Genomic DNA, 25617 nt, shown 5'->3' with positions numbered 1-25617 from the left:
CATTTGACACCATTCCAAATCAATTTGGCCGTTTCAAATGGAAATTCTGCCCAGATTTAAGGTCAAAGCTGAAGAGAATGGAAAATAGAAAAATATGGAAGCAATGGAGGAGGAAGGGGTGGTCACAATGGAAGAAGATGCAAGGGATGACATACAAAGAGAGATGAGGAAATGGGGGAGAATTATGAAATGTAGGGCAAAATACACAGTAGGTGCATAGAGGTACTGGGGCAAAGGCAGACTGGGTCAGAGGCAAATCATACAGCGGTGGTTTCTTCCGCTAGGGTATAATTAATTGAAGTCACGTAAGTCGTTATTGTTCATGTGTTATTTGCCAAAGTGGGACGGAATATTTAGAGAATATTTTTCGCCACAGGAAATACAAAACAGAAAAGGGGGCAGAACACAGGGGCTGCAGACAGCCCCCGTAACAGTAGGTCACCTGTAGTTCGTAGGCATCATACTGTGCTAGTCGACCCAAATGAAGACCGGGGGGAGCAGGTGTACAATCAGCATACAATCAACACACGCAGACCTTGGCTGAAAAAGGGGGGGGGGGTGCAAAGATTAAGAAAATAAGAAAATAAAGATACACCCAAGTAAAGAAGCATTTGATTAAAATATGGCGATAACCAACATCTTTAATATTTTACAATATTTAATACCAGACAGTGGTAATTTATGAGAGCATCTTAGAAAGGCTTATACAACCAAACAGGTCAGATGACACCTACACTTTAAATGTACTATACATATCAAGAAATGGAAGAATTTCCTACTTAAGTTTAAAATAAATGACATTACCTTTAACAGATTGTTTAATCATGCTGAAAACCTTGTGTGAAACACTCCAGGTAAAATTCTGGAGTTTATCCCAGGAAACACTGACGCATGTTAGACGGCACCCAGAACATTGCAGGGCTTCATTTAAGCCATAAGGTTTCGGCCTACAGCAGGCAGAAGCCCACTCATATTCATACGTGTGGCCCTACGGGTTTCCTCTTTATGACACTGATCCTAACGGGAAACGTTTCTTGCACGACATCACCCCTAAGCAAGCCAGATTAGCCAACTGTCCATAAAGTAGTGATCCTGAGGTTACCAACGATCCAAACGCTCAGCTCTCTTCTGCTACAAAGAGGAAGTTGCCTCTCTTCCTTTGTGGTTTTGCATTTGCTGTTGCAAACGTCTTATAATCTCCACCTCCTCTGCGAAACCCTCCTCTGAGGCAATCAAGCCAAAGTGAAGGTTTAAGAAGGTCGCACTGTGACACTCCTATGCTGGTTGTCGTTTTGGCTACATCTTTGGCCTAGTTGAGGAACAGAAGAACGAGAGGGCACCGGGAACATGCTGCTCTGCCTCAGACCATCACCCCCAAAACGGTGAAGGTGCTGAGGATGCACCTCTTGCTTCAACCCTTCTTGCTCTGCTTGTCTGACTGAACCTCCAGCGCCCGACTGCCCCGCATTCTGCACCTGCCTGCAAAGTGACTCAACTTCAGCTTTTTGAAAGGAAATTCAGCTTTCTGGATCTGGATTACTTGGGCTAGTGGGTCTTGAAGAGACTTGTGATGGGTAACGCTGCTGGTGGAATTGAGGCGAACCCCGAGAGGGAGAGCAGGGGCCTCTCGGATGTGTCTGCCTCAGCCCCATCACTGAGACAGCCCCCACCCCAAAAGATTCCCATGCCTCCCGAGGAGGAGCTGGAAGAACGCTTCAATGCTGTGCTGGTGAGTGACAGAAGATGTCTGGACTGGGTCTGGCGTTGCGTGTTGCTCAGTGCTGCTCTCTCACTTTTCACGGGATTACATTAATGTGTCTCAACCCAGCCCACAGGAATCCACAGATATTCCATGTTTTTGGTCTTTCCCAGCTCCTGAAAAATGTGGATTGTCTAGCAGGGAGCTGAGGGGGAGCAGAAATGTAGATTGTCTAGCAGGGAGCTGAGGGGGAGCAAAAATGTGGATTGTCTAGCAGGGAGCTGAGGGGAAGCAAAAATGTGGACTATCTGTGGGTCCCCTTGGACCAGGTTGGGAAACACTGGATTACATAATCAGCGACACGTGTAATGATCTAACATAAGACGTCTAAAGTGAACTATGTTGTCAATTTAATTAATTTGATAGCTTACAAAACTAGCTAAATGTGAAAGTTGAAGTGATGAGTAACCAAATTGCTATTCAGGAAGACTGAATTTATTAAATTATACTGAACATTTTGCTCACTATCTGGTAAACTTATATTTGCTAAAAATGAGAGCAAAGTACATGGAATTTTTCCTAGCGATGGTGCCGCGCATAGAAAATAAAATATATACAGGTGCACATGAAAGTGACGATTTTTAAAGTTAGACATTTGATAATTTTCCCAGTTAAGTAGCTATTTTTGGAATCAATGTTGCTAAACTGAATGGTCCAATTTAGTAATTTTGGCTGAAGTTCTTATAAAAACTAGTATTTGAAGTTTGTAGTCTTCACTTTATTCACCAAAAAACTGAAATTAAAGGAACACTGAAATTAGCGAGGGGATAAAATTTGGCCAGTAGAGTTTGTAGCAACTGTTGGTACAATCTCAAATGCTAACGCATGTACATGGACACACAGACAAACGCTAATGCTAACGCATGTACATGGACACAAAGACAAACGCTAATGCTAACGCATGTACATGGACACACAGACAAACGCTAATGCTAAGGCATGTACATGGACACACAGACATGCAGGTCGGCAAATAAAACTGGAGGTTTTGCTGCTACAGAAAAAGAAATTCTATATTGCATTGTATAGTTCTTATGTTCTTAAATTAAAAAAACTGTAATCGAGCCTTTATTTTCCGTCAGACTTAAATACAATTACTTCCCATGTGATCATTTCTCAGTTCATTACAGGAAGTTAATTACCAGCCACATCTATGCCTTAAAATAAAACAGTGTGTTAAAACATATAATTAAATAAAGCCTGTAGTTACATTTTTACATGGCTGTCTTTTTCACCATTTTACCAGTATTTTAGCAGATTGTTTAGTTGAAAGTTGTTGTTTTTTTTAAGTTCTGTTTGAGCGATAGGCGCGCACCGCGCACTTCCTCTTTGTTCATCTCAGTTTTTTTTCTTTTCATATACAAACGTTCCGGCAACATGGGAACAGGAAGTGATTTATTCCAAATATGTCAAGACTATGTGTCCACAAATGGGAGTAGCCTTGGTTACCAGTTTTAGTACTAGTCTTACTAGTTTCACTAGAGTCCTACTTTTACTCTTGTAATTCATTAATGAGAATAGCGTAAATAGTACTTGGATCCATCTACAGGTTTGACTCATGTACATCCAGCATCCTGGCAAATTCTATGGATGACCAAAGTACAGCTCTGGATAAAATTAAGAGGCCACAGCAAAAATTTCAGTTTCACTAATTTCTTGATTTATGGGCATGCGCCTGTATAAAATATACATTATTTAGCAAACTGCAGTCTGGCTCTTCCCTGCTTCTCATTAATGAAGGGCTTCTTCCTTGTTTTATGGAACTTCAGTCCTGCTTCTAGATATGACCTGTCCTAGCAGTGCACTTCACTCCACTTAATGTTTCCCATTCTTTATGAAGGTCACATGAGGTCAACATTGATGGTCAATCTCTGGCATTAGAAAGTTCCTTCTTCCCTCTACCTGGCTGGTTTCTGGTCATTCCCAGTATCTCCTGCTTCACCTTATTCTTGTGTACTGTGGTCTTAGAAACTTTGAGCCTGGAAGCAGCCCTCTGCGCAGAACAAGTGGGATTAATCCAGGATTTAAAAATGCAGCTTAAAAAAAAATGCATAGAGTGGACTCTGTCATTTCCAGAACTGTATGTTTTCCCTATATCACTTCCTCTCCTCAGCTCCATTGGATCAATATGAAACTTCACAAGGTAGTGAAAGCAGAGGAGGATTGAAAAGCGGTTCTGTGTCTCTTCCTGTTAGGGGGGACTGGTGGAGCGGTGGGGGAGTGTGGAGGTGACGTGGGATGTAGAACAGGTTGCTAAAGCACAGTTATGGGCTGCATTGGCAGGGGCGGGGAAGCTACCACTGAGAATAGACCACTTTACGGTTGAATTTCTCTTAAAAAATAATTGCAGCGTTTTAATTAAACAGTTCCAGTTACAGGGTGGATACTTTTATTGAATCCCTCCTTTGAAAGTATATTTATGGCTGTTCTTGTGAGGTCTCAGAGGACTCGGTGTGCATATAATAACCAGTGTAACCTTACGCAGTTTTGCCGTCCGACACATGCTTAACTGATGTCACTGAGAAAAGAGATTCTATGCTTAAATTTGGCTGTATGCATTCTTCCCAAGAGATTCTGGGGGGCATTATGAAACCGTGCACTATATCTAATAACAAAAATCAGCTGATGTTAAGTGCATATTCTTACTGGAAAAGACTTTCTGGAGGACACTACTTATTTATAGATGTGGGGGAAAAAGCTGTAAAATTCAAGATATCACCTGACGGAGACACTGACTGAGCTTTCAGGTGGGATGTGGTGACGATTCATGGTGATGTGGTGGGAAAGGGCCCAGACACACGGCAAGAGTAGGAGATGCCGTGACATGGTGACCACCGCGTGCTTCTGCAAAAAATCTACGGGCAAGTGCCGATAGCAGCACCAGGCTTAGAGCTTAGCAACCTCTCATGTTTTCATCGTGGTTTGGTGCCCATACACACACTCCAAACATTCCGCGATAAGCAACGAGGCCAGGCGACGTGTCACAATGTCACGGAGAGGATGTTGTGCCACAGTGGAGTGTACACATGATCGCACATGTCTGCGCATCTTACAGGCCTGCTTTTACAAGCCAAACGGGTTCACCAAACATATAAATAAAAGCCTGGTTGCTTGGGTGTATCTAACACTCTCAATGCCTCCACTTAGTCGGCAGTGAGATGCTACACACTCGGCACTCGAGAATCGACCATCATCTCGTGGCTTTCATTTCACAGTGTCGCTGTGTTTCAAGGGTCTAATTTGGTTTCTTTCCGAGCAAAGGGCAGATTTCTGTTTTCACCCACAGAACCAGTACACTCAAGATTTTGCCTGCACGTGCTTTCCTTGAGTTGGCATATTCGAGTGCCTTTTTCAGTTGTACTCCAACGTCTATTAGAGTTATGTTCTCTTGTTTGAGTGAATGGGCAGTATAATATAATGTTGCAGTGTCTAGGAAGTGCTAAGAACTTAGTGGATTTTTCTCTGAGGGCGTGAACGAATGAGATACCGTTGCAAGGACATTGTGCAATAGGTTGTATAATGTTAAAATTTTAGTCTAACAATTTTGGGGGGGGGGTGACAAGCTGGAGTGGGGTGGGTAATATTGTAAGCTAACTTCAAGTTATGTAATTTTATAGTGGCCAAATGACTGCTATATATCATGTATTTGTGTTCAGGCCAGGCTATGTTGGTAGTTACTTCATCAGTCAATTCAGTTCAAAATACACAGTGTGGGTGGGACCGAGAGGAGGGGGTGAGGGCTGATGATGATGTTTCCTCATCCGGAGGGGAGGAGTCCACACAGGAAGTGTGCTTCGGCCTTGCTGGTGCTATAGCCTCTCTGTTCCTCCTGATGGAAATCCCTGAACACAAGCCTTCCCGGCGCGGCTTTTTCAGCCTTTATCGCCATGCATCTCTCTCTAAACTATCAGACTAACTGAAGGACGAAGTCAGATTCTTAATCGTTTACGTGCATCAAATCATAATATTTTCACCCCAGGTTTTTAGTTGGTATTAATGCTTTTGGGTTATGTACTCTGGGAGTCTGACTGAAAGTTTCTTGGGCGTGAGCGATATAGATTACATTCAGTGCACCTTCATAACGCATTCATAATGCATTCATAGAACATTCATAAGCAGCATGCAAATACACCTTAACATCCTAACATCCCTTAGCAGCTTTAATATACATTAATAACAAACACTACATGATTATACAATTGTAATGTTTGTTATTATTATATAATGTTTGTTATTAATGTATATTACAGCTGTTAAGGGATGTTATGATGTCATGGTATACTTACATGCTGCTTATGAGTGTTTTATGAATGCAATATAAAAGCATTATGAAGGTGCAGTTAATGTAAAGTGTTACCCGATACAGTACTGGGCGTACTGAAGATCGAATAAAACAGGGAGCATAGAAAGAGAGAGACACACCCTCCCCATGGTGGACATGCATTGCTGAACGGAAGTGCTGCGTCTGCATTTGCTCGCTTCCACCCCACCACAACCCCCACACCCCTCCAGCTGCCCCACCTTAAACCTCTGCCACGCTCAGTAGTTTCAGCACGGCCCCCGGGGTGCTAAATGAAGCCACAAACCAGGCTGTTAAAAACTACACCCATGAGGAACATTCTTCAGATTCAATGCACGGCAAATATCTGATGATTCCGAAGAATCAGCCGACGTAGAAAATCAAACAAAGGGCAACAGATCGCCTGCCATCACCTACATTTCAGTGGTGACACACAGGAAGGACTATCTGAATTACAGATGAATTGCAGATGGCTTATCTGGTGTGAATCCCAAGATGCTAGGGCAAGGATACACTAGGGGTAGCGAGAATGCAAAAATCGTACTTGTGTTCTTGGCAAAACCAGTCTTGCTAACTTGCCATCCAAAGAATGAACTTGGGATGCAATGAATCATGGGATTGTTCTTGTTGGCCAGGGTGCAACCAAAGAGCTGGACAAGAACGTCATCCGGGGATTTTTACCGTCCCCAGTATTTCTATTCTTGAGTACTGAAACTGTGCTTCGGCAATAGAAGATGACGTATGGGTACGTGTGCACTAAAATACGGTCAAATAAGTGTACAGAGAAATACCCACTAGGTCATAAGCTTTGAGCAATGTAGAGGCAATGGTTCACCTAAAATGCATGGTTTTAGATTGTGGCCGGAAGTCAGAGTACATATGGGAAACTCATGTAAGCACAAGCAAAACATGCAAACTCACACTCGCACACAGCTTACAAACCTGGAAGTGTGAGACCACAGTGCTGCCCGCTGAGTCCTCACGCCATGTAGGGATAAGAATTACTGTCGCAATGAAATCCACCACAGGACAGACAAATGGGAAATCCATTTTGTAATTGTAAATTACTTTTAATTGTCCAGGAAACTGTGATAGTGCTCCGCTCACCAGCATCCATTCTGGAATCACTCTGACCAGGTCACAGTACAATAGTGATTTTGTCCATTGATGCTTCTTGTTTAGAATGCATCATTGTTGATTAAATGCATTTCGATCGGTCATTATGATAGGTGAATTAATGTTATTGAATTCTTCATGGGGTGGTTTGAAAAGAACGATTCAGACTCACATAGACAGTGATGCCTCGATTCTAGATTTCTCTGGATTCCTCCCAAACTCTATGTATCTAGTGTTAACTCCCTGGCTATCAAGAGTAGCACTAGACTAGACAATTATTTTATATATAAGGAGAACCATGTATGCTGAATCAAAAAGGCAGCAACAGATAAGTTTGAATCAGATGTGTAGCTCATTGAATAGATTATGTGTTTTTCCCTATATGTATCATCTATTAACTTTTATTTAGTTTTTACGTAACTTATTGCACACGGAAATAGGATCTTAAGTAACAAGCATGTTTTCTGGTAGTGTTCTTGATTGTTAATGCTGTCTGATATGTCTCCTGTTTAAAATGTGTTACTTTTTTAATTACATCAGTATCAATGAACACTGTGGGTAGTTCTGAGGATGGTAATATGAACTAACTGGTGAGATATAACAGTCCTGTAACATAATTTAGAACAAGGTACCGCATTTTTCCCACATCCACCCAGCTTAGGGGAGCACTACAGATGCACGTACTTTTTATGTTCTTGCTTGAGTAAATGACTTCAAAGTCTGACGACAATCATCCTATGACGTACTTCCACAGAGCTCGATGAACCTACCTCCCGACAAAGCTAAGCTTCTCGGCCAGTACGACAGTGAGAAGAAGTGGGAGCTGGTCTGTGATCAGGTGAGTCTGCCCAGCGCGATATTCCGCTCTTCTCCATCAAGCTCCTGCCTCACACCTGCAGAATTTGATGGTCCAGAGCACCGATGACTGAACCTATGGCTGCTCCTTACTGTAGGCCTCCACATCAGCTCTGATATGACTGAAATCAAATGCCCAGATTAGCAAAGAGATGGATAAGCACGTTTCTGCAGTTAAACCAGATTTAACTCAGAAATAAACCAAAGAAAGTGCTGAATGTGACGCGCTTAAACGAGTTCCCAGTTGCTGTGTTAAAGATATCTAAAGTTAAACATCCATCCATCCATTTTCTATACCTGCCTGTTGTATGCAGGGTTGAGGGCAGAGCCTAGGAATTGATAATTATAGCTATCATGAGGCACAGAGAGCGAGTCCAGTGAGGGCTGGTCTTCCCTTTTCTATATACCCACGTATTACATTTACATTTACAGTATTTGGCAGACGCCCTTAGCCAGAGCAACTTACATAAGTGCTTTAAGACGCTGCGATGAATTTTTCTGATACTAGCTCAATAAGGACCCAAGCTATGAATACCATCTATCCGAACACTGTTGAGAAAGTGCAACAATTTTTTCTTTTTTTTTCTTTTTTTGTACACATACACACACACACGGAAAAGAGCCGAGTAAGAATACAGAGTACTACTTCAGGTAGTATTATAAATCCAACCCACAAAATATACCAATGGAAAATATACCGGCAAAATATACCAAGGGGGACCCGTCCTTCCACTCGGCGGCCACTTAACTGCAAATTCCGGCCTGTCATTTCTTGCAAGTCCACCCGAGTTTGATATTGGGGCTCTACTTAAAATTTTTTAATACTAAGGTTTGTTTATTTGAGGGTATGAATGAATCCAAGTTAAATTGTGGGGGGGTACATGTTCTCCCCAGTCCACCCAGTTTCTACACCCCTGGCTATCATCATATACAGTATGTTGACATAATATGGTGATGTATTCTTATGTACTGTAGGTGTGGGGTGGAAATGGGGGGGAACTGGGGAAACACATGGTATCAACATCCTGTGTGGTTTCTGATTACATCATGCTGTGGTTGCTAGGTAACCCATAACAATTCTGCAATATTTTTATCAATATTGTCTGCTTCCATGGCAACGATACAGGTTTACTGCTTTTGGTGTGGGGTGGCGGTGGTGATGGATTGTATACCTATGGTTCTTACAGCAGTAGAAGTTTGTGGTTTTACTTGTAACGGTTTTCCCCTCTCGGGATTCAGAGGCTATTCACATCATCACTCAGGTTTCATCCTTCATCCTTTTCACCAAAAAACACTGTAGGTTTCCAACAGTCATGCTCCGATTATACCTCACACGTCTGTGTTCAGCAATAAGGGGTATTTCTCTTTAAAGGTTTCGTTTAACCTTATAAACAGGAGCGGTTCCAAGTAAAGAATCCACCCTCGGCCTACCTGACGAAGATTAAGAGTTACTTGGATCAAGGATCTCGCAATGTAAGCATCATAGAAACATTCATGAACTTAAATGCACCCTGCTCTCCTTTTGATCACCTTATTTCCCAGACCTCATTTGGATGAAATGTAAATTCTTCCCAGAATTATTAAGGAAAGGTTTGTTTAAAACCTGGTGTAAAAATGCAGTTTTCTCCAGAGAAGGAATGTCAAAAATCAGCCCATCTTACTATTATACAAAGGTCCCCAGAGTTTTATGCTATATTTTGATTATATTTAGCTCCTCCCCCACCTGATTCCTCCAGCCAATCGTCTGTGTTTCTTGGCTGTGTCTGTTCTAGGTGAACTAATCCCTACCTCTGTAACATTGTGCATCATGCAAACATCATTTCCATGCCAAAAATAACACATCAATCAATGGAAGCCCAGTAAAGTTTCCTTACACCACATTTTTATGAAAACTATTTGCTGTTGTAGAGAAATATTCTGAACATTCTGCTGGGTAAAAGTGTGAGTTTCTTCGGCTTGTAGTGTTACGGATTAAAAATGAAAACACAGCAACGAGTTCAATAAAAATGAGAACTGATTATTTCAGGGTTGCCAGCTCTCAGGCGTCTGGCGTGACACACTGTCAGACTCTCACACTCACACTCACACAAGAAATCTTACAGCAAATCTATGTTATTCCATTATACACCAAGACTAATTAGTAAGGTCATGAGGATCTTCCCTTTTAAAAAATGTTTTTCTCCCAATCTTGCTTACTGCTCAGCTATTTATCACTGTCTTGTATTAGTTCAAAACCCGTGTCAAGGAGTCAACCCAAGTCTTGAGGGAGTTGGAGATCTCTCTCCGCACAAATCACATCGGGTAAGAAACTAGCTAAAATAACACAACTCAGAGCTCAGACTATTGACTGAACCCTAAAATCGGCTGTTTCCTGTTTCACTCACATTATAATGTATCGAATTGCCAGCTGCTTCCTGTCTAAGTTCTGTTGCCCTTTTTACACAGTTGGGCCCAAGAGTTTCTGAGTGAGGAAAACCGAGGTCTCGACGTCTTGGTGGACTATTTGTCGTTCGCTCAGTGCTCCGTTACGTAAGTATTCACTTGACATCAGATTTTAACGTTTCTCTTGGGTGTCATGCTAAACTGCACAAACAGGAAAAAGTTTTTTTTTCAACTGTTAAAAGTTGTGAGGCTGGGTGTGGCTCTCCTGGGAGGAGGTACGGTGACTGGGAAGTGTGCGCATTTGTATCACCAACGTTTTATCACCAATCATCCTACTTCTTGTGTATTTCTTTCTCTCAGTCCATAAACATGATTCTTTCACTCTTCTTTTTGTTCTCTCTGGCCCCAATGTTTTGATCGCCCCAACTCAGCCATGTCTCAATCAGCTCCTTTTCTCCTTTCATAATTACGTTTCTGTTTGCTGTACTAGTCATGGTTTTAAAACGGCAACTTCTGTTCCCAAAACTCTATGAATCATATGCAAGAAGAAGCCACACATCCAACACCTGAATAACCATTGTTTGGAATTATGGTTCTTATACTGGTCTAATAAGCAATGTCGCTCTCGATCTCTTATGAAATGAGAAAACAATATTTGCAAAATTTTTATGGAAGTATTTTTTTCCATAAAGAACAATGAAATGTTCAGAAACTAGTGATTTTCAGTGCTAAAGTGAAGACTTAACTAACAGAACATGATTAATAATATAACTTATAAATAATAACTCGAATGTGCTGGGGGGGGGTCCTGGGGTTGCCTGAGCCTCTTGCCCAAACCATTAAAAGTGCCCCCCCTTTTGAGGCCCTGAGTGCCCTTTTTTAATCACTGATGATCACCGACTTAGCAAACTGCAACCCAGCGGAAATTTGTTTTGGTTTGCCTGCAATTTTTTGCTTTGTTTTGTTTTTTAAGCAATTTTTACAAAGGGAGACCCCTCCCCCCAGTTAAGCACCTGACCCTCTGCATGGGGGTTGCATTCGGTATCTGGGTTTTTGTTTTTTATGTTGGTTATAATCACCGTCCTTCTGCACGCGTGTAAATAAACAACAGAGAAATATAGAAAATACCCCTTTTTTCCACGTGTTCCCTTGTCCACCACACCCTGTGTTCCCTTATTCCACTTCCCCTTTGGGGCTCGTAACACCCCGAATAACAATGTATTCATCCATTTTGTTTATTGATGTGCATGGTCTTACGCGTTCCTTTGCTCCTGTGCATGTTTGTAGGCACGACATGGAGAATTTGGATAATGGCGGCATGCAGGTGGACAAGGGTAAGACCTTGGAGAAATCGATCGAGGACCTCACAGGGCCGACCAGCCTTTCCCCCGGCAACAGCATCTCCAAAGTTACCCGCGCCATCACCGTCCGGTGAGTAAAGACGCAGCTGACACTTCTATACATATACAGCACTACATTTACAGTTTTACACATTTAGCACTTCAAAAACATAAGCACTGTCAAGGAGTTAACTAGGCATAAGCACTGCAAGCTGAGCTTCCAGTGAATGTACAGGTATAAGTACACGCAGTGTTGGAGCAGGATCTACAGGTTCTCCACCATCGAGGAACCATCTGGAGTGACATTTCTCACGTGGTGGATGGAGCTCTAAGCAGCGTTGGTTTGCTGACCAAAGGGGGGCGAGATGCGAGATGGGACATACGGCCTTTGATGGAGATTGGTACCTGTCCATCCCCCTGTTAGCCAACACCAAACTTTGATTCAAAGGCGAATAGGGAGCCAGTGAAGACAAAGTAGGAGGGACGTGACATGAGAAAGTTCAGGCTGAGTAAGAATTAGACTGTGTGCACAGTCTATGTGTGCTTCACTGAACTGCCTCTTCCTTTGTCTGATGTGCCGTTTCTAAGTATGATCACTGGAAATTGGAAAAAAAATAAAAAATTTGCGGCAAAGCAGCACAGGAGGTTTGCACCATGCATGGTGGCTGATACAGGATCTTGCGGTGGCGTGTCGTGGTAGATGCAGAGTCAAGGCAGGGTTACAGAGGTGTGACTACTTCAGATACCAGGTCCTCCACCCTAACGCTATTAGAAAGGCATATAACATATTGTTTAACCTTGTACTTTCCATCTCTTAATATGCTACTTCTGGAAAACGTTATCCCATGCTCTGCCATGCTGAAACGACACCAATAGTAAACAGACAGACTTCCTGTCCCCCACCTCCAGGTTGAGCGGCCACTCTCCCAGCAGGAAGGCGCTGAGGAACTCACGCATCGTCAGCCAGAAGGACGACGTCCACCTCTGCATCATGTGCCTGCGCGCCATCATGAACTACCAGGTAGGAGGGGTAGGATTTTAGGACGGAGGTCACTGAACGTCACCTTCACGCCATTGGTGATCAGCTGATTAGTGTGAGCTACCAGGGCATTGTTCATGGGGCTGGGACAAGCAATCTTTGGTAGGAGTTGGTGTTAGTCGATCTCCTCACTTTGTTTTGAAATCAGTTACTAATTACAGCAGTTCAATAAGCTGACAGCACTCCTTCCAGTTCAACCGGAATTTATCACTTACGGTTAATTCAAACGGCGTCTGGGTTAGGGTGATGTATCTACGATGCTTGTGTGTTTGGACCGGTAAGTCGGTAACCCCTTACTTAAGGCTATGTTTTTAGTCATTTATAAACACATTCATGATTAATAATAATAATGCAGTCATAATGCATAATAAACATGGCTGTAATGTTATGACTTTTTATAAATATTTATAGCTATGTTTATAATGCTTTATGAATGCATTATAATGCAATACGAATGTGTTTATTAATTACTAAAAAAATGGCCTTATGTAAAGTGTTACAGTTGAGTTTGTGTGTGTAGCAAGCAGAGCTATGTGACTGAATGACAGGTTCGCTCTCTCTTCTGCAGTCTGGTTTTAACCTGGTGATGACCCACCCTCGCTGCGTCAACGAGATCACGCTCAGCCTCAACAACAAAAACCTGAGGTATTGTTGTGTGTGTGAGGTTCAGTGCGTCTCCCAAATAAATCCTGCATTACAGACACTGGCTTAAAACAGTTTTAGGATAATAGGGTAAGAGACGATCCTTACCGTAATTATACTTATTAATTAGTTACACATTTTTTCATTTCACTTTCAATAGCGACCTAGAGGTTACGGCTGGGTGGGGGTTAAGGTCGTCATGTTGGGATTAGAGTTTCCCCATAGAAATGAAATGGAGAAATGGAGAGTCCCCACAAAGATATAATGTGCTACAAACTTGTGTGTCTGTGTGTGTGTGTGTGTGTGTGTGTACACCCACGCATGACGATATCTGGGTTAACACCAGTTATATATTATTTTTCTTCTTCGCAGGACTAAAGTGCTTGTGTTGGAGCTGCTGGCTGCTGTGTGTCTTGTGCGGGGGGGACATGACATCATCATCGCTGCCTTCGATAACTTCAAAGAGGTCAGCAGATCTGCAGAGTTACTGTGCAGTTTGGTCACGTCGACGTCAAACTGCTGACTATGCCATTTATATCGATCCCACAAGCAGTGAATTGAGTTCTGTCCCACTGCTCTGTGTGTTGGGTTCACATACTCACTCTATTTTTGTGAGCGTTTCCTCCAACTACTATGGTTTCCTTCTGCATTCTCAAAAGTCACAAAAAGGCAAAGTGGCATCCTTGAATTGCCTATAGTGAGGGGATTGCTCTATCTAGCATCCACCCGTCAGACCTTAATACAAATGCACATCCCAGAATTTATGGCTGTTCTCAGAATTCCAGTTCATTTCACATGTAAATACTGTAGGCTTTAATCAAATCACATTAAAATTGTGTTTCCCAATTCGGTCTTTGGGGACCTACAGACAGTCCATTTTTTTGCTCCCTCCTACCTCCCTACCGGGAGCAAAAATGTGGTCTGTCTGGCAGGGAGCTTGGAGGGAACAAAAACATGGACCAAATGTGGTTCCTGTGGACCAGATTGGGAAACTCTGCATTACAAAGATACTGCTTATGGTTCACAGGGGTGAACTGGTATAAATAATTACAAGTATCAGCATAATTCACAGCCAGTGCATTCAGGGATTGAACATCTATATTTCTTTTTTCTTTCTTAGGTCACTGGGGAGAAGAATCGCTTTGAGAAGCTAATGGAGTATTTCTATACTGAGGACAGTAACATAGACTTTATGGTAAGTACACAGGTGGATTGCTGCGAATAATGATGAGTGAATAAGTGTACTGGCAGTATCGAGTCAGGTTAGTCAGAATTTATGATTATCCCTTCATCCATTGTAATGAAAAATCCACAGGATTATTCTAAGCACATTGCCAGGGGTGATTCTAGGGTTTTCTAAGGTGGGAGACATAAGAGGGGCCAAAATTCATACAGTGAGGCCAACTTTGTTATCAGCCAATAATATGTTTTGAATCGGTGAGTGACGGGAGCGGGCACTCAGATGGCCAATCAGCTTTCAGCTGGGGCCGCTTCCCCTCTGGCCCCGCCCCTGCACCTTGGCTATTATTTTGTTTCACCTGACGAGACACCAGGGAGGTACACTAATTTGGAGTGAATTTCACCGAACGCTGACACGTCAAACACATTAAACGTAAACCAAATAAATAAACACTACACTCTCCTTCATGCGCTCAAATACGGATGCCTCCCTCTACCCGTGTGACGTTCCCCACCTTTCTGCTCCTCTCCTCTAGGTGGCATGCATGCAGTTCATCAACATTGTGGTCCACTCGGTAGAGAACATGAACTTTCGTGTGCATCTGCAGTACGAGTTCACGCAACATGGGCTAGACCAGTACCTGGAGGTAAATTCCGAAAAGACCTGTACCATCCCCGGTTTAAGTTCTGGGTGTTTTCCTGATGCCTCCCACATGTACCACACATTCCTGTAGACGTGCATTTGTGAGCGTACACTCGTGGCTGTCCTTCCGACAGAAACTGAAGGACACGGAGAGCGACAAGCTGCAAGTGCAGATCCAAGCTTACCTGGACAATGTGTTCGATGTCGGTGCGCTGCTGGAGGACGCGGAGTCCAAGACGGGCTTTCTGGAACACATGGAGACCATGAGAGATCACAATGCTCAGGTACATCACACACACCTGGGTAATTCTACATGCACGTGTCTCTCTGCATACACACAAGCTGCATTTCTGTCGGAGGACGAACTTAAAGGATCAGAATCAGAATACTTTTATTATCCCGGAGGAAACTGTTGGGTGATGCTTTACTTAAAGTACTCATGTCTAATGCATTATAGATACCTTCATAATGCATAATAATGCATTCATAAAGCCTTAAAAACATTACTATAACTATTTATAAGAAGGCATAGCATTATAACCATGTTTATTATGCATTATGAATGATCTATGAAGTTCTCATGTGTTGTGCACTATAGATACTGTCATAATGCATTATAATGGTCAGTATAAGCGATTATAATGCATTATGAAGGTATTTATAACGCATTATAGATGAAAGTTTCATAGATCATTTATAATGCATTATACACATGGCTGTAATGTGTCATGCCTTCTTATCAATAGTTATAACCATGTTTATAATACTTTCTGAATGCATTATTGTGCATTATGAAGGTATCTATAATGCATTATATATGAGTGCTTTAAGTAACGTGTTACCGAATTGTTTCAAGTATATTGAAATATTAAGATTGAAAAGTAAATCTTACCATGTCAAACAAAAATACCGCTGAAAAACCACTGACTGGCGACAACAAAATGTCATACCAAATAAACGGAAATGAAGTACGCTACACAGCAAAAGCACAAACATTCACACACCAAATTACACAATAATAAAAACATAAATCCTCTTACTGTGGTTCACCAACACATACACAAGCCCAGACTGTATTCATATAGACATGTAGGAATAGACATGAATGATATTTATGGAAGGACCAACACAATGTGGTCATTTCTAATTCAGCGGGGTGACATATGGGCGTCCCCTAAGCATAATGGGAGTGGGTCAAAGTATCTCATCGCAGACCGAAAACAATGGTGGCTCACTCCTCTGTCAGCTGCCCCCATTGTAAAGCGTGATGCGTGGGCATCCCTCTTCTGTGACACCTGGTTTTTCTGTTGCTGCGCGGCAGCTGATGGTCAGGCTAGAGGAGAGCGAGAAGGAGAGCAACGAGAAGATGGCAGAACTGGAGAAGCAGCTGATGCAGGCCACCAAAGAGAATGAGATTCTGAAGGTAATGGCCAATGAGGAATAGCAAATGAAGGTCACCTGACATAACAGCTGACATCACAAATGTAAAAATAAAATAAAAAAAAAACACTGAGTAGCTCAGGTGGTAAACATACCTTCTTCAGCAGCACATCTCAAATCAGAGATTAACTCTGGGCTCTGTAGCACTGCACAAGCGCCCTCCACTGGCCTATCAGGGGCCTGCAGGCTTGTGTTTGCCAGGATCCTTAGATTCTTCGTCCCTGTAATTGGTGTCATGTGATTCAAAGTGTCAAACAGAAAGCTGACTGGTGGGAAAGTGAGTCAGTGGAGCAGGTTTCACCTGCCCTTTGGTCTTGGCAGGCAGAGAGGTGTCATCCACAGCCAACTGTCTTTTGAAAATGTGACTGCAGCGTGTAGCAATTATAATGTGATGACCAGTATAATTCCTTAATGCATTTCTTTTCAAATGTTTGGCATTTGTGTGTGTTTGTGCGCATGGGACAGGAAAGCCTGCGTGACTCCTGCACGCAGGTCAGCACTCTGCAGCAGCGCGAGAGGGAGCGGGAGCTGAAGCAGGAGCGAGAGAGAGACAGGGATCGACCCTCCCTGGTGCCATCCGAGCTGGAGCTGAAGGTGCTGGAGCTGCAGGACCGAGGCCTGATCCACATGCGACGCTCCTCTTCTGGGGCCCTGGACATCGAGGTGATTCCTGTCACCATTGTGGAGCAAGTGCTGGTACCTGCCAGTCAAACAGGTATTCGCCCATTTCTCTGGAACTATGGCTGCCTTCCCTTTTATGTTAAATCAATCTATTGAAACAAATCTTGGGTAAAGCTTTACATTAACTGAACCCTCTTAATGCATTCATACAACATTCAGTGCACCTTCACAATGCATTCATACAACATTCAGTGCACCTTCACAATGCATTCATACAACATTCAGTGCACCTTCACAATGAATTCATGCAACATTCAGTGCACCTTCACAATGCATTCATACAACATTCAGTGCACCTTCACAATGCATTCATACAACATTCAGTGCACCTTCACAATGCATTCATACAACATTCAGTGCACCTTCACAATGCATTCATACAACATTCAGTGCACCTTCACAATGCATTCATACAACATTCAGTGCACCTTCACAATGCATTCATACAACATTCAGTGCACCTTCACAATGCATTCATACAACATTCAGTACAACTTCACAATGCATTCATACAACATTCAGTGCACCTTCACAATGCATTCATACAACATTCAGTGCACCTTCACAATGCATTCATACAACATTCAGTGCACCTTCACAATGCATTCATACAACATTCAGTGCACCTTCACAATGCATTCATATAACATTCAGTGCACCTTCACAATGCATTCATATAACATTCAGTGCACCTTCACAATGCATTCATATAACATTCAGTGCTCCTTCATAAGACATTCATAGAGCATTCATAAGTAGCATGTAAATATTCCTTAACATCCTAACATACCTTAACAGTTGTAATATACATTAATAAACATTATATGATAATAGCAAACATAATTGTGTAATCCTATAATGATTGTTATTAATGTATATTACAGTTGTTAAGATACGTTTGGATGTTGGCATTACATGATTGTACGACTATGTTTGCTGTTATTGTATAATGTTTGTTATTAATATATATTAAAGCTGTTAAAGTATATTAAGGATACTTTCATGCTGTTTATGAATGTTTTATGAATGCATTATAGAGGCATTATGAAGGCGCAGTTAATGGAAAGCATAATCAAATCTTGTTCATCATAGGTTGTATTAACAATAGTTAAATAATTAGGCAAATCTCTGGTACAGTCCAGCTCCAAAACCCACTCAGTCCATTTCTTGTTGATTTAGAGATGGGGCCGCCAATGATCTAAAGTCAGGCTTCCTCATCATATGTGACAATATTCTGAACCAAAACTCACTCAGTCCTCATATAATCCAATGAAGAACTTTCATTAAATCTCCAAGACTCACTAAGTTCACAGAATTTGTTCCTCAAAAATGTATCCCATGGACTGAGTGAGTTTTGGGATTTGCTCTTTAGTTGTGGAACTGCAAGTCAGCTCATTAGCTATGACATTTTCCTGATATAATTTTGTTAAAATTTAGAAATGAAACACTTTTCTGCAATATGCTTATTACTGAGCTTTTTCACAGTATATTTTGTTTGCTTATCCACATCCGCACCCCCCCCCCCCTGCCCCCCAGCTCCACCAGCCAGCTCCATCCAGGACACACCCACTCCGCCTCCACCCATTTCAGACCTGCCACCTGCACCACCTCCCCCTCCGCCACCCCCTCCCCTGCCGGGTGAACCAGAGTCCACTGGAACAGCCCTGCCTCCTGGTCCTCCTCCTCCACCTCCCCCTCCTCTGCCTGGAGGAGGTCCTCCTCCACCGCCACCACCCCCAGGAGGAGGACCTCCTCCGCCACCTCCTCCCCCTGGGTGCGGACCTCCACCTCCACCAGGGGGCCTACCTGGCGGAAGCGACACTTCTGGTAAGCATGTTATAAAACCCGAGACACCTGAGTCACAACCTCGTCTGTTGCCATGGTATTCTCACAGGCCTTGATGGAGCCCAAATACTTCTTAAATTCAAATAATCATGCAGACATAAAAATACACAAAAATAAACATATACTATAATTCCCCATGCCTGTATTACCATTGACATTTACTAAGTCCAAAACAACTCTGTTAGCAAACAAAGTTTGTGACAAGTTTGGTAAAACATAGAAAGGATACAGCTCTCAAGGAGCCAACTTGGGTACAAGTGCTACTAGGCCAAGCTTCCAATGACTGAAAAGATTCAAGTGCAAGCTGTGGGAAAAGACCTATACCAGCACTGCTAAAAACCTGATGTCATCAACATTCCCTGTCCAGCTTCTGAGGGTTGGCTAATCCCCAGTTTTGAAATGAGACATTTGGAGTTTCTTACCGGTGTATGTGGGTTCATATCCTGACAGGAGCGAAAGGCAAGAAACCGATACAAACCAAGTACCGCATGCCCCTGCTTAACTGGCAGGCCCTCAAGTCCAACCAGGTGACAGGAACGATATTCAACGAGCTGGATGACGAGCACATTCTCCAGGTAGGACACCCACACCAGCACGTAAACTTGCACTGACTTGCATTACTGGCTGGACAGATTGCACTCTTACATCAACAAATAAACGCAAGAACCAAGATAATGATGGTCATAATATGTTTGACCCTTTAAAGGTTATCTAGACCAATGTTCTTCAACCCAATCCTCAGAGACCCCCAGACAATAAATATATTTGCTCCTGCTCAGCTCCCAGCCAAAGAGTCCAAGGACTTGCTCCTACCAGGAGCTGGGAAGGAGCAGAAACATGAACTGTCTGGGAGTCTCCAAGGAGCTAGACTCCTCTTGTCACAGTGCTTGTGTGTTTGCTCTTCTGGATAAGACCATGTGGCAGCCCAGTATTCCTTAATATGCCCTGATAGGAACTGAACATGGATACCTTCGAGGAACAGTTTAGGACTAAAGCCCAGGGACCCCCAGCAGACCTGAACAAGAAGAAGATCAAAGCAACCAAGAGTGTTCCAAGCAAAGTGTCCCTCATCGAGACCAACCGGGCCAAGAATCTGGCCATCACCCTGCGCAAGGCCGGAATGAGCGTGTCGGACATCTGCACCGCCATTGAGACGTATGATCGCCCCAACATCTATACCCACTCTGAAAAATAACACTGTATCTTTCCCTTTATATCCTTCCATGGGTTTCCCCCTTTTCATACTGTCCTGTCAACCCAATTTCTTTCCCTTTCATAAATCTTCAAAACCTTCTCTTTCATTCTCTCCGTTCACTTGTATTATCTACTTTACGCGCAGGTGTCAGTCCCTCCTCCACATCTCTCCCATTTCATCACATTTGGTTAGGAAGACATTTTTTTCCATCGACACGGTTTAATTAAACTCTTCTGTTCTATTACGAGTCGCGCTTTTGTGTTTTTATAACTACACGTGACGTATTATACAGTATTGATCAAGAAAATTACATTTTTCTTTGCTATTGTATAGATTTGTATTTTATTGTATTGAGAATGTTTTCATCTTTCTGTGTGCTCTTCACTTAACAATGAGAAGCACCTAAAGGACTGAAGATGAAAACTAGCCTTTCGGTTAACTCTGGGATATTAAGAGTAATGTTATCCATTTTCATTGTCCGTGTCAGACCCATGGCCACCAGCCCTACTGATGGGTTCATTCAGTGGATTTTGCGACCTGTCTACGTACCTGGTTGGTCTGTCAAATAAATCAATAAAGAAATAAAATTACTAAACACTACCCCCGCCTCCCCAGATATGACCAGCAGTCGTTGAACCTGGACTTCTTAGAGCTGCTGGAACGCTTCATCCCCACCGACTTCGAGATGAAGCTAATGCAGAACTACGAGAAAGATGGCCGGCCGCTCGACGAGCTGTCCGACGAGGACCGCTTCATGATGCGCTACGGGAAGATCTCACGCCTGCCCCAGAGGATCAGCACGCTCACCTTTATGGGCAACTTCCCTGAAAGCGTGAAGCGGATTCAGCCGGTAACCCTGACACCTACAAATACCACTGGGCTCACATCTGTTACTCCTTCCTTGAAGCACAACTTCATTTCATTTGTGCCCGCCACTTAAGAATATCTCAGGACTTCAACGTAAATACAGGCCCTCGGGTTTAAATTTAGTGCCGCTGATTTACACACGAGTCGAAATATCAAGAGTAGCTCAATAAATCGTTCCTGTTTTAATAACAGTTTTAAAAATAAATGGAGTCATAGATTATATTGCGTATCACCAGTCTGACTTCATTCTTCTTCTTTTCAGCAACAGAATGCCGTCATTTCGGCATCGATGTCCGTTAAATCTTCGGCGAAGCTGAAAAAGATCTTTGAGGTGAGCACATGGGCATGCACCGATTTCTACCGTATGAACATCAGGCAGACCGCAGGGCAGAAACACTAGCTTGTCTCTTCTCTTTGTTCTTGTCAGATTGTCCTGGCCTTTGGGAACTACATGAACAGCTGCAAACGCGGGGCAGCGTATGGTTTCCGCCTGCAGAGCTTAGATATGGTGAGCATCACTTGGCAAGAAAGATTTCTTCAGGCCCTGAGCTAGCTAAATGCTCCAAGGGCTTGCAATTTGTGTTACTCAGATGTTCTCGCTACCATGGATATAAATGCTACTCTGACCCCAGTCCAGTACGAAAGCTGATTCTGTGCTTTGTCCTCTCCCTCCTCACCTCTCCTCTCAGCTGATGGACGCAAAGTCGACAGACCGCAAGCAGACTCTGCTCCACTTCATCGCCAACATCGTCCAAGACAAGTACCCAGAGCTGAGCACCTTCCACACAGAGTTGCACTTTGTTGAGAAGGCCGCTCAAGGTACTGCATGTTCTCCTTTAGGCTTATCGCAACCCTGCTACTTTAGCTCTGGTTAGAGCTTCAAGCTTTGCTGAGGTTTCTTGTGCACCTAGAGTACCAGTTCGAAGACTGGACGCACTAGTGAAAATCATTCCTAAGCACACCTCAAGGTTATCTAAGGACTAAACCCTGTAGAGCTGGTTTGGGATCAGTTGGATCAGAGTAAGAGTAAGGCAGCCAACTTGTGTTCAGAACTTGTGAAAACTCCTTCAGGACTGTTGGAGCAGCATTGCAGGTGAGTACATCTGGAAGCAGGCTGGAAGAAAGCCAAGAGTGTACAACGCTGCAAAAGGGGTTGTTTTGAAATGTGGAACATTTCCCTTAGCAGTTGCAATATTTGATATGTGTTACTTCAGTGGCTCAAGGTCTTTTACTATAAGGTGAATATCATAACTACAATAGAGACTAATACATTTATAGCAGGTGTATCCCGACTTTTGATTGGTACTTGATGGGATTGTTTTGCCACATTCAGTTCTCTGTGTGTGTCTGTCTTTGCACGTGTCTCAGTGGCCCTGGACAGCATCCTTCAAGAGGTGCGGTCCTTGGAGAGGGGCATGGAGATGGCCCGCAAAGAGTTCATGGTGCAGGATGACAGCTTGGCGCTAAAAGAGTTCCTCAAGACAAACAGTGAGCTGCTTGACAGCCTGGTCAAAGACAGCAAGACAGCCCAGGTAGATCCATAGCTGCTATTACCACTGGATCTGTTCACTGAGAGCAGCACATATTTCCTCAGTGCATGTTCCCCCTATGGGCCTGGAGCCCATCCCAGATAGCACAGAGTATCAGGCAGGAGTACACCATGGACGGAATGCCAGTCCATTCCAGGACACATACAAACTATGGGCAATTTAGAGGCAATAGACATCCATCCATCCATCCATCCATTTTCCAAACCGCTTATCCTACTGGGTCACGGGGGGTCCGGAGCCTATCCCAGAAACAATGGGCACGAGGCAGAGAACAACCCAGGATGGGGGGCCAGCCCTCACACCACCATTCACTCACACAGGCACACCTACGGGCAATTTAGCAACTCCAATTAGCCTCAGTATGTTTTTGGACTGTGAGGGGGAACCGGAGTCCCCGGAGGAAACCCCACGACGACATGGGGAGAACATGCAAACTCCACACACATGTGACCCAGGCGGAGACTGGAACCCGGGTCCCAGAGGTGTGAGGCAACAGTGCTAACCACTGCACCACCATGCCGCCCAGGCAATAGACAGAGTTATTGACAACTAAGGCATGTTATCCACGATGAGAAGAGAACTAGAGTAAAAACTTCTGATTGATTTTTTTTTCCTCCAATCAGGAGTCGTACACATCAGTGGTCGAGTACTTCGGAGAAAATGTAAAGACTACACCGCCATCCATGTTCTTCCCCATATTCACCCGGTTCATCAAGGCCTACAAGGTAAGGGGCCGGCGCCTCCTGCGGCGTCTTCACCGCTGGCCACGTTTAATCGGCCAAGCTTAATGCTCCCACGTTCCCCTCAGCAAGCGGAGCACGACGTCGAGCAGCGGCGGAAACAGGAAGCCATGGCCAACGAAAACGCTGCAGAGGCGGCCCCCTCGCCCTCCAAGAAACCGCCTGCGGGAAATAAGGTCCGTAGAATTAAAAATACAAGATAAAGTAAAATGGCTGACATGTGTTGGCTTCCTACTAAAATTTACAACCCATTTAAAACAGTGCTTACATGTTTAAGAAAGTACCTTTGGCCGACCTTTGACCCCGGCAGATGCCGATGATGCCTAAGATGCCCCAGCTGGACCTGATAGCTGAGCTGAAGAAGAGGCAGGTGAAGCCGCAGGTGCGGGAGGGCAAAGATGGCGCTATCGAGGACATCATCACAGGTAAGCCTCCTCTCTTATTGTTTCCTCATTGGTCTTCCGTACCAATAATACTATGTTCCATTATCTTACCTTCCTCGATACCTTCCTCTCTTTTACTCTGATCGTTCCTAATTTTGCTCAGAATTTTGTTACCATTTTCATAGCCTGATTCGTTGCATGTCGGTTTCTTTTAGTTTATTGGATACCCGCATAAGGACTGGGTCACATGACATTAGCTAATTCCCTCGTAGTCTTTCAGCGAGCTGAAGGTCGAAACGTTACTGCACTAGCCGACCTATTCCGGTGTGAAACTTGGACACGTTCCACCTTTTTAAGCACTAAATCCGTCCGCCTGCCTTCGCCTTCCCAGATCTGAGAAACCAGCCCTACCGCCGGACGGAAGGAGGCTGGCGTAATGCCAAAAAACCAAGCGACGCACAGTCCCAGGCCCCGGCGGAAGCGTCACAGTGACACACCTGCTTTCTGGACATATACGATACACAGAGACACATCAACACTGCCACCCAACATTTGCTTTCCCACATTAATGCCGCCATCATTCTCCACACCACCTAGGCTTCAGAGCTCTTGGCTCCACATGGCTATGTGACTGCTGGAAGACCACAGTATATTTAACAGTCACATTACCCTTTTTTGTATTTGTTTGTATGTTGTCTATATGTTTATTGTTCCATAACAGCTCCATAATCAAATCCTCTTTTATCTTTGTTGTATGATCTTTTTTATCCCATGTTGCTGGAATTGCAGGCCATTGCTATTGTCCACATGAACGTAGCTAAATAAGGGAAATTCTCCCAGACACCGTGCATCCAAGACATCCCTTCCCAATTAAAATTCTATCTAATCCAGACCTGGGACTGGAGCACTAATCCCAGGATGTATCTCACAAAAGCGACATTTGATGCAATGAATGCATCATAAAAATTCTTATTATTATTATTGTCTCAAACGGCCATTCTTGACCTATTTGACCTATTCTGTACATCTCACTTGCTTGCTTCATCAACCTGTGCCACTCAGAGAGAAGTTGTCTGTATAGAAGAATCCACGTAATATTGACTATTGTAGTTGGGTCCACCTTTGTATTATAAAATGGTTATATTTTTGTTATACGTATAAAAAGTTTTGGGTTTTTTTTTTTCAAAATTTATTCTGAAACATTTCTAAATTATGGAAGCTTTTTTAAATGTAGATGCGATAAACTGTATTCGTGTGAAAATCGAAAGCCACACAGAACGTTTTAAACACCGATCCCTGTTACTCCACCAGAGGGAGAAATCTGGCCAATAAAAAGTTGTATTCCTCTTTGTGGTGAATCCATTGTAAAAAAATAAACAAAACCTCACACAACCAATTATTTGTTTAGCATTATTATTTTTGCAACTGGTTCCATCCGTCGATCTTTAACAGTTGCTTCTCTGCTTCAAGGGTAGCCTGTAACCTACCTTAGCCAACGCTGGGCATACTGTAGGCAGAGAATAACCGATAGCAGGGCGATTCAAGATCTGGACCTCGATTCCAAAGCCAGTCCTTGTTTTACGTTCTCCCTGGTAGTTAGTTGAATAACTACTGATTCTGATTGGCCACAGAGGCTTCCCACCTGCCTTATGGGTAAAGGA

At 43.3% G+C, this 25617-nt stretch overlaps 1 protein-coding gene across 2 annotated transcripts; it reads left to right on the top strand.

The window, feature by feature from the left end:
• Positions 1-1210: 1210 nt before the first annotated feature.
• Positions 1211-25352, top strand: fmnl1a (formin-like 1a). 2 transcript variants are annotated; one of them, XM_048991765.1, is made up of 27 exons: positions 1211-1729; positions 7930-8013; positions 9426-9503; positions 10258-10331; positions 10476-10559; positions 11700-11843; positions 12662-12773; positions 13360-13436; positions 13806-13899; positions 14554-14628; positions 15149-15259; positions 15390-15539; positions 16577-16678; positions 17161-17410; positions 18913-19071; positions 19126-19203; positions 19672-19796; positions 20174-20376; positions 21032-21266; positions 21546-21614; positions 21711-21791; positions 21973-22102; positions 22652-22815; positions 23457-23558; positions 23642-23749; positions 23884-23998; positions 24348-25352. In XM_048991765.1, exons 1-27 carry the CDS (start codon positions 1571-1573, stop codon positions 24446-24448), a joined length of 3264 nt encoding a protein of 1087 aa, XP_048847722.1. In that variant the 5' UTR covers positions 1211-1570; the 3' UTR covers positions 24449-25352. The 2 variants fall into 2 exon arrangements, with proteins under 2 accessions (XP_048847722.1, XP_048847721.1); XM_048991764.1 differs by having other exon boundaries at positions 18913-19203.
• The last annotated feature ends 265 nt before the right edge of the window (positions 25353-25617 follow it).

Source organism: Brienomyrus brachyistius, chromosome 22, assembly GCF_023856365.1.
Source record: "Brienomyrus brachyistius isolate T26 chromosome 22, BBRACH_0.4, whole genome shotgun sequence".
NCBI classification, from domain to species: Eukaryota; Metazoa; Chordata; class Actinopteri; order Osteoglossiformes; family Mormyridae; genus Brienomyrus; species Brienomyrus brachyistius.
The sequence above is the reverse complement of the archived record's forward strand: the minus strand, read 5'-3'. Positions and strand labels throughout refer to the sequence as shown.

Coding starts and splice junctions, on each gene's coding strand:
- fmnl1a (XM_048991764.1), top strand. CDS start 1,571: ATGGGTAACGCTGCTGGTGGAATTGAGGCGAACCCCGAGAGGGAGAGC. Junction 21,615..21,710: donor AGCTGAAAAAGATCTTTGAG/GTGAGCACATGG, acceptor TGTTCTTGTCAG/ATTGTCCTGGCCTTTGGGAA. Junction 21,792..21,972: donor GCCTGCAGAGCTTAGATATG/GTGAGCATCACT, acceptor CTCTCCTCTCAG/CTGATGGACGCAAAGTCGAC.